At 35.2% G+C, this 17,774-nt stretch overlaps 2 protein-coding genes across 5 annotated transcripts in view; one reads left to right on the top strand and one right to left on the bottom strand.

Annotated features, from left to right (window-relative positions):
- Positions 1-4,585, top strand: part of LOC106107619 — a 30,117-nt gene extending 25,532 nt beyond the window's left edge. For both annotated transcript variants that reach the window (XM_013288550.1, XM_013288551.1), the window contains exons 16-19: positions 155-225; positions 3,908-4,004; positions 4,085-4,305; positions 4,410-4,585. In XM_013288550.1, coding sequence (XP_013144004.1) covers positions 155-225; positions 3,908-4,004; positions 4,085-4,305; positions 4,410-4,512 — 492 coding nt within the window. In that variant the 3' untranslated portion in view covers positions 4,513-4,585. The remainder of the gene's footprint in view (positions 1-154; positions 226-3,907; positions 4,005-4,084; positions 4,306-4,409) is intronic.
- Positions 4,586-4,684: 99 nt separating this feature from the next.
- LOC106107618 (cationic amino acid transporter 2-like) lies at positions 4,685-16,820 on the bottom strand. 3 transcript variants are annotated; one of them, XM_013288548.1, is made up of 15 exons: positions 16,443-16,820; positions 10,901-11,063; positions 10,449-10,600; positions 9,934-10,062; positions 9,415-9,570; positions 8,886-8,990; positions 8,510-8,667; positions 8,093-8,209; positions 7,869-7,966; positions 7,623-7,762; positions 7,360-7,462; positions 7,015-7,133; positions 6,621-6,763; positions 6,429-6,537; positions 4,685-6,354 (listed from the first exon to the last, which is right to left on the bottom strand). In XM_013288548.1, exons 2-15 carry the CDS (start codon positions 10,990-10,992, stop codon positions 4,910-4,912), a joined length of 3,066 nt encoding a protein of 1,021 aa, XP_013144002.1. In that variant the 5' UTR covers positions 10,993-11,063; positions 16,443-16,820; the 3' UTR covers positions 4,685-4,909. The 3 variants fall into 3 exon arrangements, with proteins under 3 accessions (XP_013144002.1, XP_013144001.1, XP_013144003.1); XM_013288547.1 differs by having other exon boundaries at positions 10,901-11,053; positions 16,443-16,819; XM_013288549.1 differs by lacking the exon at positions 16,443-16,820 and adding an exon at positions 11,504-12,416 and having other exon boundaries at positions 10,901-11,053.
- Between the last annotated feature and the right edge of the window lie 954 nt (positions 16,821-17,774).

The following is a 17,774-nucleotide window of genomic DNA, read 5'->3' as shown; positions in this document are numbered from 1 at the left end:
AGGTTGTGTCAGGCAAGGTCAAGGGCGATGTCTGTCTATGGAACCTGTTACCTGTATACAGTTGTGACCATCTTGATATGTTGGATACAGCGGTGTTTGCTGTATTTTTGTATTATTGTATGCTTGTTGGATTCATGTATCTTATTGCTCTTAGATTCCGGACGCCGAGCTCGCTAGTGCAGAAGTCAGCCGGTTGCTGAGGGAATTATGTGGTGACACATCCGGGTAAGTTAAAGAGAAACCAGAAACCAGCAGATTCTTGTCTTATTAACTCTTTTAGTATTGTAGGACTAAATTGCACAAACTGAATTTAGTTATTTTCTAGTTAGTTTAATGTTTTTGGATAATATTGGAGTGTATAATCCCATCGGCGTAGTTCTTTGTAAAATACTAATTTAGTGATAAAATTTACATTATTCACAGATAATGAAGGTGACTAAAGAATTGCGTAAAGTTCTATTTAATGATACGTGAATATTTCGTGAATCATTGTCTTGTCTTTATCGATATTTGATTAGGAAACATCACTATTTTTGTTACTTTAATTGTATTTCACGGTTTTTTATTTCTGAGAATTGTTTCCTTAATTTCTTAATTCGATCATTTAATATTGAGACCTAAATTCAGAATTGCAATATAATATGTTTGTCGACAAGTTTTGTGTAAATAAGTTATCGATAATATCTATGGAAGTATTATGATTCATTTCCTGTTTTTAATTTACAGTTTTAAATTAAAAACAATATCAGATAAATATTTACATTTGAAACTGTAAATTAAGTATAATCAAGCTATAAAGATTACATTCATCAACATACACTTGTCCCGTTCTTATTGTATTGGTTAATCCGAGATGGCAATATTCAGTTCAAATCTCAAGATTAACGCGATCTCCCACGCTTCCTTTCCCATACGAGGCGTGCTGACTAATTACGTTACCAGGTACCTTTAAGAAGCTTCTAAATTTGGTAACACCTTATGCTCGAAAGTATCGTGTGAGTCGATCTCTGACTTTCGCTACCCACGTTCAAATTCACCTTAAACGGTAGAATCCATTTTGTCCTTTAGGATAATGGTAATGAATAGGTTTTATGATGGTACTAAAGGTAACTTAGTCTGAAATTTTCATGAGACGTTTATCGGAACACAATTATAAGATATAGGATCTGCCCACCAAATTGTAAATTGTCTGATAACAATCCAACGTGTAAAATATGTGATGGAAATATCGGTTTTGTTACCTTATCTGACAGTGACGTCAGTTTTAATGCCAAAGGTGGGACTGGCCCTTAATATTTCTTTTGGTAACGTTGATTCGGCTGGTTAGTTGTACTGGTTTCCAATACATTAGTTGTTGATATACTGCGTGCGAACGATGCAATTTGATTCTTCAGTTACACGTATAGCAAGATATTGAGTTGATATGTTAGTCAAAATGTTTTCATTTGATTGTAACTTTTATGGATAGGCATTACTATGGTGGGAATTTATTAAGACTTCTTATTAAGAAAGTCTATGAATACTATAGCTATATAGGATGTTCTCGTATTTGTACGATGAGCTAAACGTACGTGAGACTTGCTCTCAGTATTCAGGGCTTGGTAAAACAATGGGATGGGTGACCGCGGCACTGGAGGCCGTTTTAGTATGGTCCGGTCACGTAATTATACGTGATTGGGTCTCAACACTCCCGCCTAATATAAAAATATAAACATTGGTTTGGTGCCAACTTAAATCGGTAGCCGATTTCATCGCAATAGTCTTTTGTTGAGGTTATTTCAAGGATATGATAAAACGACCTTGTAACTCATAGGTTGTAGCACTTAGCTTTTGTAGAAGGTATTTGGCTCGATTCCCAGGAAAGGAATTTTAGTGATGATTTTCTAAAAATATTTCTCTAGTCGGTTTTCTTTGCTTGCTGATTTGATTTTTATACATTTACCCTAATATAGTAATCTAAATGAAAAGACAAATCACGGGTTTTTTTAATACTTATTAATGAAAAACTTTCCACATATTCCACAAGACAGTAGGAAATTTACCAAATCGATTGACAGATAAAACATTATTCGATATCCTTTATTTAGCTGATAAATGTATTATAACGATAAATGTACGGGAAGCGAAACATATTGAAATTTGTTGTTATTTTGTATAGTTATTGATTTTAAAAGTAAAATCCTAGATTACACAATTCAGGGATATATATCATAAAGTACTTAGTGACATGTATTCTTTCTTACACGATGCACACCAAATTGTGAAGTGACGACCGAAAATGTTAACTCAGTGGGGGAATTCAGATGCTTTTAGACTATGTCACGGTGAGTTTCCATTCCTGAAACAGTTGTACAAAAATACCACCCTACCTATTTACCCTATTTCCGTACCAGTCTGTCCCTTTCGTGCAGAAAGCACTTTGTTTCGACTTCAATATGTTCCGCTTTTATCTGATGTTCACAAGTACGAAGGACAAGGTCATTTTATATTGAATATTTGACATTGTTTTACAATTTCAGACTATGACCGATTTTATTTGAAAATCCGATTATGTTGGCTTTTATTATCCAGTAGATTTCGCCCGTGACTCCGGCTGCTTGGTATTAAAAAAAAAAGGGAGTAGTCTATGTGTTCTTTCAGACTATCCTCTATATCTATACCAAGTTTCATCGAAATTCGTTCAGCTGTTTAGGCTACAACAAACATCCATCCATCTAAACTTTCGTATTTATAATATTAGTAAGATTTAAGAGTTGGTCAGCTTTGAATACATACTTTTTTATTTTATAATTAAAGGGCTTATGTTTTGTCTCGTACAGCAGTTGTAATGTTTTAAATATCTATGTATTATTTCAAAGCAATTGTAGAGGTGACTGATCTCAGTGTGTACTAATGACAATAAGAAATGTCCAGCGTAGGTAGAGTTCGTCTGTCATCGACTATTTTTTTGTCTGTGTTTCTCGTGAGAAGTTTTCACTGTGTTGATAATTTCTAAAATTTTGAATAATCTCAAACATTGAGAATAAATGTTACTTATTGATGTTATAAAGTGGAAAAGCTGTTAACTAAGTGCTGACGTCATTGTTACCATAACAATAAAGACATTAAATGCTGTTATTCTGGACGATCAAATAACACCATCGCGGTGTAAACGAGCACTACAAGATAATTGCTCGTCCCGATTTGTGCAATGCGATTTAAATTGGCGCGGCCTTGTGTGATGATGTCATGCCCTCGGTGTTTGTTTCACCGTTTTAACGTTGCACTTCTAGTACGCTTCAATTTTTATCTATCATTTATCATTAATGAGACTAACCTCTCCCAATTAGCATTGACTTGTGTAAATCTACATCCTGTTATTTTTATAAGATCGATTTTGCAGGAGCACAATTTAACTAATTATTTCTCACAGGCGTTCTGTGGTGGAAACTGAAATTAAGCATAAATCGCCATAACCATAAAACTGTACATAAAATTATTAATTTCACATCATTTATTTAACTGTTGAACCTCTATGTAATCTTGATAGCTTTACTTTTGCTGGCGTCCTGCGGGTGCTATATAAATAGGGTGTATGTTGTCCGTCTAGACGAGTCTCCCCCGATGTCAGACCCACCCTTCTGATGTATGACAGAGTGTATGATGTCACCATTTCCCCTGGTATTAAATTATCTGATAGTATAAGTACCGAACCACAGCCCAGTTGAAACGTTTTTACTAAATTGCATGACATCACCCCTTTGCATTATATTCTTTAAGCTATTCTCATTATTGCAATAAAAATATGTATGTATGTATCTTTATACTTTTGTACATGTATGTAAAACCCTACCCTCTAAAACTAGATACCTATATATCGTGATACTCTGGTTATTGACTGAGTTTCATAGAAAACTTTTGTTTGTAGAAACAAAAATGAACGCGTTTCTGGTGCGAAGAATGCACAACTTCATTGCGTCAGAACTAGCAGTCCACGTCAACATACCACACCACAGCTTCTGAGGGTATGTAGGAGTTATGTATGTACACGATATATCCTTCTATTGATATAATTAACATCCTTAACGATTGTTATGACCTTTAGATTTTAGAAGAAACTATCCAAAAGAAGTCACCAAGATCGATGAATGTGAGATTGTCAACGATAAAGGACAAGGAGGCGGAGAAGTACCGTATGTCGTTTAACATATCTGGGAAGACAGTAGACAATCTTTTCCAGTACAGAACAAAATATGTCCAGCACATGCTGACCAGTGCTATGTATGCCAACAGTGCGGTGGAGAAACCTTGGGAAATGGTCAATAGGTAATCTTAGTAGTAATTGACATGTATTTAGCAGAACCCTCACTAGTAATAGGTTTTAACAGTTGATTGTTAAATTGTTTAATTTAACAAGAATTATTTCGTAGTGTATCGGATCAAATCGTCGACGAACTACTACTGAAGTGTGCGAAGGAGATGGAGCTACGTCCGATCATACAACGCTTATATCAGAACGAGACAAAAGGATAAATAATAAACATTTGGACGGTGGAATTTTTATCTCAATGTTTGAATAAAATATTTGATCTGTACAATTATTTAACTGTTGTTACCTTAAACATAAGTTTGCTTCAGTCTAATAACTATACACGAAATTTTAAATCTATTATTATGGTTAGACTATCGTCAACTTAGTTAATTGTGTACAGAACTTTACATGGAAATTAAATATTTTATTAGAAACGAAATGCAGTCTTACATCTAAAATTCGTTTCGCTAAATACATTACGAGTTTATAAATAACAGTTTTTAAATATCAACACAGTCATACAATTATAAATAAGGCACTTAACTATACGACTAGGTTCACACGTCTGGCAATATTATACGAAACCTATGTCATTGTGAGTTACATCAACCTTACAGATTATACATTATCGGATTTATTTATACTTAACCGAATCGAGTTTAATACTTCGTTAAACTTTGCTTTCTGTCTCTTTAATGTGTCATTTTTTTCTACCTTCGGAATTTTCGATATGTTTTCCGCACTCCATGAGTATGGTTCCTCGGGTGTTGGCGGATTGGATTCCATCACTCTCGGCTTCACTAACCGAGGACCTCCTGCTGCAAAAATACTCTCCAACTTTGATTTTAAATCTTCTCTGCTCAAACTTATATCCTCGTCATCTGAATCGTTGTCATTTTTCTTTGATTCTGTTTTATGATCAACTACATCTTCTGCAATCTTTTTAGGCTCGTCTACTTCCTTCAAATTTCTAGCCTCTAATTCTTTTTTCAAATCAAAGAAAATTGACGGCCGTTCTCGACTCAAGGAATATTCCGCATTGTCTGCTAAATTCCCAGCCGAATGTGATCTTTTCCTTAGCTCTTCCCCATCATTAACCGATGAGATTTTCGTCTGGAAGATAGTGTTTAACTTTGACATAAAATTCATTTGCTTATCGCTACCGAAAACCATAGGCGCTTCATCAATAGAACCGTTGGATTGTATACTCAGTCGGGGCTTCTCATTTGTTGGTTCAGGAAATAATCGCACCTTTGACGGTCTCGATGATATTGTATAAGATTTTTTGAAAGTTGGATTGGAAAAAAGATTTTCATCCATAGGTGGAGGAACCGGTATCACGGGCGCCTGTGCCCTGTTATCTTCAACGGACTCGCTAAATGTATTTTTATCTAAAGTATCAGAATACCCTGATTCATCTGTACGTGAATTCGTTTCACTTTCATTGATCTCTGTAATGTATTCGTAATCGTCGTTTTGGTCGGTGATTTCATTTTTCTCCTCCTCTTCCTTGAGCTTTGGTAAATCTTCTCTATGCACTAGCGCTATAACATCATATTTAGATAATACCTGATTACCCAACGATGCGTCCGATCCTGCGTCAGACAATTCACTTAACGACTTTCTGTGCAATTCCGTTGTTATTGCATTATCCTTCTCTTCTTTTTGTGGTTCCTGTAAAGTAATAATTTCTTCATAGGAATCTTCTTCAGCTTGTAGCACTTGATCTAATAAATCAATTATTTTCGCTTCCTTCTCTTCATTATCCTCTACGATTGCTTGTTGTACAATAATCTCTTCAGTAACAAAAGGTATATAATTTCTGACGACTTTTTGTTCCACTGGTGTTCCAACAACACTACTTTTGATTGTCGAACTGATACTCAAATCTCCTCCTCGGCTACTACTGATTTTAATAGTATCAGGAGGTGTCGGGGTTTCGATGATTATCTTCACTGGAGGGCCGCCATTCTTGTTTATTTGTGTCGGTGTTTTGTCTTCACTGGAATTGCGTCTACTCAGTTTTTTGTAGTAACATGTACATATGAAATACACTGGAATACCTGGAACAAATTCATTCAACATTACAGTAACACCTTACATCAAATAAAATTTTTAAATCGATCAATCGACTTACCAATTGCTATCCAGATGACGACTCGAATCCAAGTTTGTATGTTGATTAGGATCATGAGATGTATGTTGGCGTATATGCTGAGGCAAGGTACGACTGGCACTAGAGGAGTCTGCAATTTTTATTCAAGCATTATAAGCGTGTAATCGAATTTCCCATTTTAAAGACTAATTAGGAAATGAATTTATTATGTACCTTAAATGTTAGATCCTCGTCTGCTTGCGGCTGCAATATTATGACTATCATCAGCGCCAAGCCAATGCCATGAAGAACTAGAATAGGCACGAGTGGATCCTCCACGTAGCTACCGACTAGGGCGGTTGATAAACAAATGCAGACTGGAATAATATTATTTTTTTTATTCAATGTCCATTACTCATTAACTTAAACAACAATTAATTGATCAGTAAATCAGGATGATCTACATTCTATAAAGGAGCTAGTCTATCCGCCTTTTCTATTATATTTGGGCACTAGAGTTTCGTTTCGAGATTTACCACCGTTATTAAATCATAAACTTATGCTGTAAAAATGAGTAATCCAAAGTAAACAGTCAAACAATGTAAGATGAAATACAAAATTAACTTACTATAGAAAATTAAAGTGGTGTTGACGAGTCGCGAGGTACATGCACTCGACTTTCTGTTACAGCAACCACTCTTAGTACGGACAGCGTCTGTCTCATTGTGTAAAGGCGTTGGACGATACCTAGTAATAACAGAATACAATCATACTTCATACTAATATTATAAATGAGAAAGTTTAGATAAGGGCTGAACGGATCTGGATGAAATTTGGCATAGATGTAGAACATAATCGGAAAGAACACATAAGCTACTTACTGTTTTTTTTATTCCACGCGGGCGAAAGCTTGTATTAATATAGTAGGTAAACGATCATCCAGTTAATTTTTCTTTTCATAGATTTAAATTACCTTAGCAATATAACGCAAGCTGCGACAATAGTGTATGAGAGCAGCGTTCCTATACACATCATCATCACTAACTGCTCCAACTCCAAGATAGCAGCTAACACGGCTGAAAATTAAAATATTGTATTGCATTGTGCATAAGCAATTTGAAGCGGAAAGTAAGTCAGTAGTACCCTTGCGGCTGTTAAAGGCGGACGTCATTTTTGCTGATCTAGTTTTCGATAAAGCTCCTAGAATATTCTATGCAAAATGTCCAAAAATCTTACCTATGACGCATGTAGGTATTATCGTGCCGAGAACTGGTGACTTTCTCTTGCTGGTGACATGTGCCAACCAGTGGCACAGCAACCCGTCTGATGCCATTGAATACAGAAGCCGGGGCAACGGGAACATGGAACCAAAGAGACTGAAACACAAACAATATTGGACACAGTAAACTGGTTTATTCGTCTTGAATATAGTATAAGATGCAATCTAGCAAATATGGTAGTTTATCGCAGCACAACTCGTACCTCGCAGAGATACCAAACACAGCACCAACAGAGACCACCCAGCGCGCCCAGTCCCAGCCCACGAATGTGAAAGCCGTCGCCACAGACGCCACGGTGTCCTGAAATTATTGTTAAAAGGGATCATATTTTTGAGCAGATGTTGCGGCAGAAACCCATGTTAATTAACTATCATAGTAATTGAGCAATTCCAGAGAAAACCAGGCAATTAGTTTTTGGTTGCTTACCTGCAGGTAATAGGGTACCATCATGGTGATGACGACAGAGACGCTGGCGTAGGCAGCGAACACAATGCTCAGCACTGTCAGGATTGCTATCGGGATAGCGCGCCGCGGCTCCCGCACCTATCACATAAAAATTAGTACCATGGTGAAAAAAGGAAAAGTGGCAGACCATATACTTGATAGGTCGATGATATCAAAGCGGTAGCGGTCAGCGCCTAGTTCAGAAAGAAGGATAGAAGGCTATGGTTCATAATGGCTCCTTCATTTTTCCTTTGCCTTTGTCAAAATGGCACACGGACAATAATTATTTTTAGTAACAGTGTATTATATTAGGATTGGTCATTTATTGTGTGAATAAAAATTTACATATTATATTTTTTATGTCAAATGTTAAGTGTTCCGTTGTCTAACATCTGTTACCTCTTCACCAGTAGAGTTGATTGTATCGAACCCCACGAAACCGTAGAAGCAGACAGCGGCGCCGCGCAACGTGCCCCCCGCGCCGTACGGGAAGAACCCCCCGCTACCATGGCCATCCGGCACCGCACTACCCGGGATAGCCCAATTACGAGGGTCCGCTGGAATTCACGATAACAATATTGAAAAGAGATAGATAGATTAGGCTATTGGTCACATTGGAGTAGGTTAGCACGAGTCGAGGTGCGCTATTATGGGGGTATTATAGCGCACCTCGTATACTACTAGCGGATTAGAGACTTTCCGGATTACCCACTCACACGATAGAAAACATTAATAGCAAAGTATTAATCACAGATTGAATATTTGTAGTTGTTACCTTTGAAAGCACCGGCGACAACAATAAAGAGTATGACCAGCATGTTGGAGGCGGCCAGCACCTTGTTGACTGCGGAGGATTCACGCGCGCCCAACGATAGCACCGCTACAATATAGTGAAAGAAGTCACAACATGATATTAAAAAAAAAAAACATTTACACCGATTATAACAACAATAAAAGCGGGCGCACACCTTTGACTAAACAATCGCAAAACTGCTGTGCAATCGTCGATTGTTTCGCAGCCAATTCAACTGTTTGGTTGCACAACTATAATCGAGTAGTGTGCGCACTTCCATATAACCTCATAGGAATCAAAGCAAGACTAAACAGTTGTGGGATAGTTTAGTTTCAAGTGTGTACTTGCTTCAAAGGGTCGATTCAATACGATTTTATCTAAGGTATCTGATGAAAACTTCTTGTAAGTCTTCTGTTTTTTAAGTTGTTCTTTGACGTTAAGTCGGAATTGAAAGTTTTGGAGGCCACAGACATTTTATCAGTGTAATATTAACAGGATTCTACATTCTTACCTCCGAGAACAAGTACAACGAGGAATGAGAATAAGTCAAAGTAAGGGGAGAATTGTGGGGAGTAGATTGGCGCTGCTTGCAGAAACCAGTTTGACATCGATTTGTTGGTCATCGAGTCAATGTATAAGCTTAGGCCCCGGGCTACACTCGCCGTACCTGGAACAGTGTAAATGATGCATAAAATAACATGGTGATTGCACTGAAATACAGTAATATTTGTATTAGGAAAATTATTTTTCTATAACTAAATTAGGTAAAAAAAACCTTTGGTAAGGACTACGATAGCCTTATTTCCCGGTTTAATACTAAAACACGTTACAGAAGCTTTAAGGAAAGGAGATATTTGTAATACCTAAAATGTAACTTATTTTATTTAAGAGGAATTAGGCTTACTTAAGATATTTTATTTTCAGAATCCTTTAGTACCTTTATTGTTCTTTTCATACATTTTTAACATTATAAAAAATCTCGTAGTCTATTTTAATTTATGAATTATATTAAGAAGTAACTAAGTCTTACCAAAAACACCTTCAAGTATCATATTCCATCCGATAATAAACGCTACGAACTCCCCGACTGCTACGTAAGTGTAGATGTAGGCGGACCCCGCCTTCGGTACGCGGGAACCAAACTCCGCGTAGCACATACCTGAAAATAGCAGTAAAGATTTCATAAAACAAATTGACATCTTACTAATATTATAAGTGCTAAAGTTTAGATGGATAGATAAATGGATGGATGTTTGTTAGAGTTTGTAGCCTAAACTGCTGAACAGATCTCGATGAAATTTGGTAAAGATGTAGAGGATAGTTTGGAAGAACACATAGGCTATTTACTTTTGTTTTAGTTTAATTCCACGCGGACGGTGTCGCGGGCAAAAGCTAGTAGATAAATAAAATGAATTGTAGCGATTATATTTGAAATATAGTAAGCACAAAATTACCCTAAATAGAAATTGCATCAACCTTTAAGTTACGGGCGTATTTTAGTGAATTAAAATTGAAGTGGTGTATTAAAAAATAATATGATCTTACCTGCAAATAGGGAAGCGACGGCGGCTATTAAAAACGATAATATAATAGAGGGTCCGGCAAAGTGCAGCGCCACAGAGCCCACCAGCACATACACGCCCACTCCCAGCGTGCTGCCCACGCCGAGCGCCGTCAGGTCCCATATCGTCAGACATCTACATAACAAAGATTAGATCAAGTATAGATACTAGAATCAAGTAAAGATGCAAGAAGGGCTTATAATCTGATAATCATAGTTATTTTACATGTTGTAGGAAATCCTGTGGCTGAGGCCAGAGGCAAAAGATCGGTGTCAAAATTCTTGAACCCCGAATTATTGCTATATATATATATACTTTTCGTTCTAATAATTTGACATCTTAAAATAGGCCTTTTTATACTAAAAGGGCTAACGCAAGGGTCAACCATTATATGAATAACAGAACAAGAAGGCGGAAGACTTATAGTACATGTACCTTCTCAAGTTGCTGACCTCCAGCTGGTCTGGCTCGAAGACTCGCTTTCTGGCCATCGCCCGCCCGAAGGCGCGCCACTTGCCGCCGGCCATTGATCAACTGGTGAGCCCAGCGCACCACCTATGCCGCATCTGGATTCCTTCACCACCCAACCTGGACAACACTAGTTCATGTTTTAACATAGTCAATATAATGTCTACCCACGCACTACAATATTTTTTACACTAAATTTGACTCATAATGCTAAACCTCCCGCGTAGTCTAGTGCCTACACTGGGCGACGAAGCAATACTACGTTCATTGGTCTTGTAGTATTATACCAATGCGTACCTTATTGTCTATTGTACTGTGACGTCATTGTACTCAGGTGTCGCGTTATTGTGTATTGTGATTATTTCGCGGTATAATTGTAACGCAGCTTGTGTAGTGTGTATTATGTATTTATTAATAATGGTATATTATTCATTTATTTTATTATTCATTCATTAATCGGAAATGAATATGATTTATGAATAAGAGGAAAAAAAATGTGACAGATTTATTACTTTCAGATTTTACCGTTAGTTCATTCTTGTGTCATTCGTTAGTAAAATTAAAATTTACCATTTTTATATCTAGAAAAAATTTATAAAACAGTCTGATTAAGATATTAAAATATCTCTATCTTTTGATCCAATCTCAAAATCTTGATAAAACCGTTGTTGTTGAAAGGTAAATGTCAAATTTGACAATTATCATCACAATAGCACAGAGAATAGAATAATTATGAACCTTGACTTTATATTATCTATACTAATATAATAATCATTCGTACAATAATAAAAAAAGGTTTAAAAATTGAGAAAAGGTATTTTATTGAACCAACATTCATGTTAGAAAAATATTAGCTTTAATTTAATCCACTGCCCAAACTCTGATACAAAAGACACTGCTGTCACCCTCATTCTCGTTGGAAAAACAGAGATAACAATGCCTCTATATAGGTGTTGCGGCGGTAATAAAAATCTACGCACAGCAATGAGTCCAGATATGTGTCAAGTTTAGCATAGTTTAGAGATAAGATAAGCAGAGATCATGATGTAGTTTCGATAGTGAATTTACTACTGCAAAAAGTATGCGAAAACTGTATTTAGTAACTGTAATTGTACTTAGACAAGAAAATAAAACACCATCATAGCTTCGCTGTTGTACGATTAAGGACTATGTCCGCGTTTGTATAGTTTTAAATCGTTAAGAAAAAATCCATTGCGGATGGAGGTAAGGGCGCGCAAGGGTGGGCCATATCTATCAAAATGGTAACAGGTGGTCCTAATTTTTTCTAACGAAGTTTTCGGGCGACAGCTCGTAGTATATATTCTATGCAGCGTAGTGCGTTAATGGCCTTCTTTAAAAGGAAGAAGAAAAACTCCTTCAAGGCTGGCAACGTATCTGCGATTCCCTTGGCATTGCAGATGTCCATTGGCGTCGCCTTTTATTATAATAAATCTAGTTTCCTTATCATCATTAATAACTAAATTAACTGCAACATTTTATTCGTATAAAGAATAATCTTTTACCACATAAAAATTTCCTTTATTACTTTCATCGCCATCTTTGTATTCTACTGACATATTTTAGTAAATAACCAACGCGTTATTCATAACTGATTATTGCCTATAATCAGGTAAACAGTGATAAGAAGCAATCTAGTATGTTTGATAACGACGAAATTACTAATTAACACCCCTCGTGTTTTCCAACTTCAACTGTGCACTTTATATCAACATTAAATGTAACTAAGCGATAGTGTTTTTTACCTTAGCGATAGAGTTGAAAAGCTTACAATTAATGTAATAGCATTTTAAAAGCTACTTTGACAATTAAATATATCGAGAAAAACGAAAACTGGATCGTGGAAGCATTTTTACTCGACAGTGGAGTTTCAACACTACAGTGAATCACACCGTAGGTTTTCAACGACTTTAAAAAACAAAATGTATTTATTGGACAAAAACAATTTTGTACAAAACCATTGCGTCTATGACTCCTAACCTAGTATTATTTGTGCGTCGGGAGGGCCGACTTGATTTCGGCTATAACCACTAGAATATTCTATCGGCTGTAGAAATTTAACTGTAATTACTATTTCATGACTTCGCGATACTTCTGCGATGAACATATATCACAAAACATTGGAGTAATACGATAAAAAAGACAACGAAAATCTATATTTATCTTTTTGTTATACGGTCCCTAATTTCCACTGCCTGTATAGAAAAACGTTAGATCTCAGTCATTTCTACAATGTGATAGAGATGGTAATAAATTTTTGAAATGGATTTGGCAATTAACTAAGTTTTTGTAGTTTAAAAAACAAATCAAATCACAGTAACAAAATAAACAATACGTCCTAAGCAATATAAGTATAATTGTTTTATACTCCACGTTTACGCGAGAAACTCACTGATAACGAAGTTTTTCTTTGATAAGATAAAAAAAATGTAATCAGTAGATCTTCCACGTTGTTTGGAGACTGCGAACTTTACTATATTCGGATATATGTTCGTAATGTTAACTATGTTTAATTGCTATAAAGTTTACTTAAAAAACATACAGACGAATTGAGTACCTCCTTCTTTTGGGTAGTCGGTCAAAGACAATGTTATTCCATCTAAAAAAAATGAAAAAGACACACAGATGAATTGAGTACCTCCTTCTTTTGGGAAGTCGATCAAAAACAATGTTATTCCATCTAAAAAAGAATTTAAAAAAAAACATATAGACGAATTGAGTACCTCCTTATTTTGGGAAGTCGGTCAAAAACTAAAACCAAATTGTTTTTTTGCATATTTAGGTAGTGGGAATATAGGCGAGTGCGACTGTGTTGTCAAAAATGCGATGATTTAAAAAAGTAAATGACGTAATTAAATCAAAAGTATTCACATTTGATATCGAGCAAATACGCAGTGATTAAAAACCGACGTTATCATCGCTAATAAAAAAACAAACGAAGTTTAACCATTAGTACATACTGCAGCAATCTCGTATTGAAACATTTGCTCTCTGTCTTTCATACAGAAATAAAAAAGGATAATAATGAACGCGGGTGGACAAGACATGTTTTAAAAGTCGAAATTAAGAGCGGATGCACAATTTGACAATCGCAAAACTGTTGTACGATTGTCGATTGTTTCGCAGCCAATTCATCTGTTTTTGCACAACTAAAAATCGAATAGTGTGCGATAATTTTGTTTCAGATATGCACCGCTCTAACTTTTGAATGATTGTTAAAGTTCAATAGTGAATGATTTGTTTCAATCGAACGATAGGCATATTGGAATTGCTATTATCCTAGAAATAAGCATATTATAATGCTTATATTATTCTATACAAAGAATTTATTACTTGAATCAACATAATCACATGACTCATTGATTGAAAATATGGATCAATTACTTTCTTAACTGACACACTCAGAGATATTTAACTATTACTTAAACAGTTCCTAACTGTAGTTATTTCTCATTAAATAGACCCTACAGTAGGATAGGGTCAAAGGTAGAAGAAGGCTGAAGAAGTATGGATGGATTGTGTGAAAGTGGATATGCTTAAGAGAATGAATTAAGATATGGCGTTTGATAGAGATGTATGAAACTGCAGTACATACTGTGTCGACCCTCGGTAGGGGACAATAGCAATTTTGTGATACAGCCCTATTATGACTTCTGCAAAAGCAGGTGCAGAAGAAGAAAAGCAGAGTAGTTCTCTTAACTTTTGTTAGAAGTACATGCGTTGCTTCACGAATTCACTTACCCTTTTAATCTTTTTACTTATTAAAAAATGGTAGGAGGAGAATAGTGTCTGTCATCGGTAACCAGTACTCGCTCATCAGAGTACACATTACTTAGCTACCATTACTATAGTCATATTCAAAGCAATTATTTTGTATATTTTACATATTTCGCTTCTTAGGTGGTAGGGTTCAGTTGCACCCTATATTTGGCGAAGCCTATTGCTTATATTGCTGACGATCACTATAAAAATTATAAAGGGGTTTCGTAGAAATCCTAGGTTTTAATTTATTATTTAAAACAATAGATTTATAGAAGTTGAATTTAGATTATCCAAATCCCGTATCAAGGTTCAGATTCAAGTAACTACATAAACTAATTATATTTAAATAACATTTAATTATGACGAAATATAGAGTGTAATTATCTTGTATTTTAGAGAAAATCTAACTGATCTAGCACCTTGAGACTTACACAGAAATTTAATAAAACGAGCAATAAATAAAGATATTTTCTTATTTTATCCAACTCCAAGGTCTTACAGTAGAATAAAAATTGATTGCACACTACAATGGTTGGATGTGTGGTGTGACAAGAATGGATAAAGTTAAGAATGTTAGCCAGTGGTGGAGAAATAGTGAAGCAAAAGGTTAGCATGGTATGGACATGTTATGCAACGAGACGATGGGGACATAAACCAGAAAGTGTTAAGAATGAATGTGGATGGCTACAAAGGAAGAGAAAGACCGAAAAAGTATGGATGGATTGGGTGAAAGAGGATATGCTTAAGAAAGGAGTGGTTTCAGATATGACGGCTGATAGAGATGTATGGAAGAGCAGCACATACTGTGCTGAATAAGGGATAAGGGCAAGTTGATGATGACTACAATATCAATTAGTGTGGCATTGGCTAATTAGTAACCGTAAATTAGCACCTGTAAGAAGCCAAGAACTTTCCTTACACACTGATATTTGTATAGTAGAACAGTAGAGGAACATTTGGATGTTTTTTTAACATGACTACATAAAAAAGTCCTACTCCACGCATTAACACCTACTATAATTTGTGTTTTAAAAATGGATATCCAAAAAATAACGAATTATTTTCTCCTATGATTGTGATACCATCTTGATCGAGGAAGCTTTGTTTATTCGTATCTGAGTATTATCATTCTTGTTTAAGGATTAATATGATTCATAATAAAAAGCAATAGCAATTATAACATAAACAAACAGCTATATTAACTATTGTTCATGATAGAAGGTAAAAGAATACGCTATCCACTAAAGACATGCAAAGACAGATATCTCTGTTCTTTTTAAGATAACGAGCGGGATAACAATATTTTAGAATGTAACTGCAATTGATGTTATTTTCGACAATCTTTTGGATGGGTGAAAAAGATATTTAAAAGTTTAAATTAAGATTTTAATTAACCAATCCATTTTACCAATGATAATCTTTAAATGACTTTGCGTATATCTTACAAAACTTGATTTTCTTTAAAGTTCTACAAAGATTATGCTAGACGTGTCATGTGCTGAGTCAACGCACACTTGATGTAAGAACGCAGACTTATCTATGAAAAAAAAACCTAGAAATATCTATTATAGCTCTTCAGTATAAAGTGCAGTTTAGAGTATAATTTACTTCTGGATTTTCTGATAGATTCATTGCTCTCTAATCTTCTCTAATCGTCACATAGTCTTTGCCACACTTGGCACATGAAATCAATTCCAATTGTATGAAAACGTGTTTAAAGGTTACTTACTAGAATTTCTTCAAGACTTTCCTTGTCAATGATCAATCCATTCTTGATTGGACACAAAAAAACAATATCACGATACAAAAATCAACACATCGCTTGCTGACACTTTTTTTTCTCTTGACGAGTATCGTATTAAATATTAGATCGTACTAACGGAATGCGAGCTGTTATCTGATTAAAGCACAGCGTCTGATTAGCGTACCATTATCTCTGGCCAACTGTGTACACTGGAGTACACTAGGCTTGTGCCATCTTTTGTCGAATGCCCGCAATTACAATAGTCTATTGTTTGTTTGAAATCTGATTTAATCCAGTGGCTAGTTAGAACAAACGTTTGAACTCGATTATGAGTCTGTATTCTTAGAAGTGTGTTTCATATTAAAAATGCCCTGTGTTTGTTTTTGCTAAGTTTTCATATTGATTCCACTGATGATAGATTTATTTATGATGGTTTTAATATTATCCGTAACCTATTTTTGGCCTTCGGACAAAAGATAAGTTGAAATAAACGTTCGAAATGAAAAACAAGTGTTAGAACTTATATAAAACTTGATTGATTTACATACAAATTAAAAGGAACCATCTTGTTTCGATCCAACTTCACATACTTTTCAGCGTCCTTTCTAAAAGTACAAAAAGTGTTATTTTATTCAAACACACACAACACAAACTTCTTCAACTACTCAAATATGTAAATATTGCGACTAGCTGATTAGTTTATTTTTCAATGATAACCCTTTTTTCAGTAATACCCTCATGTTTACTGTAATTAATAAATCGCTTTTCATAATAGTACGCGCCTGGATAAAAAGAACAGCATATATACGACACCTCTATATAGCTATTATTTTTCTTCAGGCAGTAAAACAAAATGAAAATGCCTTTAATTCAAATAAGTTTTAAAACATTTACTCTTGAAGTTATTATATCGTCATTAAATGTTTAACTTAACAATATATTGAAAATGGAATTGTTTTCAAAAATCAACCCAGTTCTGTTTTAAATGTATATTTTCAGGAATCTATTATAAATAGATTTAACAATTTTCCGATTTTTATACCATATGTACGACATATTATGATTTAAATTCAAGTATAATTTAACTTTGAATACAGTTTCAATGTCTCTTGATTGTACGGGTTACATTTTTGGAATAGCGACATGATATTTGACCTTGAGCTATCAAGATATTTGAAAAGTCAGACCAATATCAATCAGGTGGCCGCATCCTGAAGCATTCGTGACTGTTCGATACAGAAGTTATTGTAAAGTGACTTACGAGTTGCCATTGTTTAACACCAGTCAGTATCTCTTAACACGTTACTGATATATCAC

The sequence above is a fragment of the Papilio polytes genome, unplaced genomic scaffold (assembly GCF_000836215.1).
Source record: "Papilio polytes unplaced genomic scaffold, Ppol_1.0 DF821956.1, whole genome shotgun sequence".
Classification (NCBI taxonomy): domain Eukaryota; kingdom Metazoa; phylum Arthropoda; class Insecta; order Lepidoptera; family Papilionidae; genus Papilio; species Papilio polytes.
The sequence above is the reverse complement of the archived record's forward strand: the minus strand, read 5'-3'. Positions and strand labels throughout refer to the sequence as shown.

What these genes read in the sequence shown, in the direction of transcription:
- LOC106107618 (XM_013288548.1), bottom strand. Translation starts at nt 10,992, where the DNA reads ATGGCCGGCGGCAAGTGGCGCGCCTTCGGGCGGGCGATGGCCAGAAAG. An exon ending in AATACCTACATGCGTCATAG is followed by an intron (nt 7,463 to 7,622) that starts GTAAGATTTTTG and finishes TTTAATTTTCAG; the next exon opens with CCGTGTTAGCTGCTATCTTG. An exon ending in ACGAGGATCTAACATTTAAG is followed by an intron (nt 6,538 to 6,620) that starts GTACATAATAAA and finishes TAAAAATTGCAG; the next exon opens with ACTCCTCTAGTGCCAGTCGT.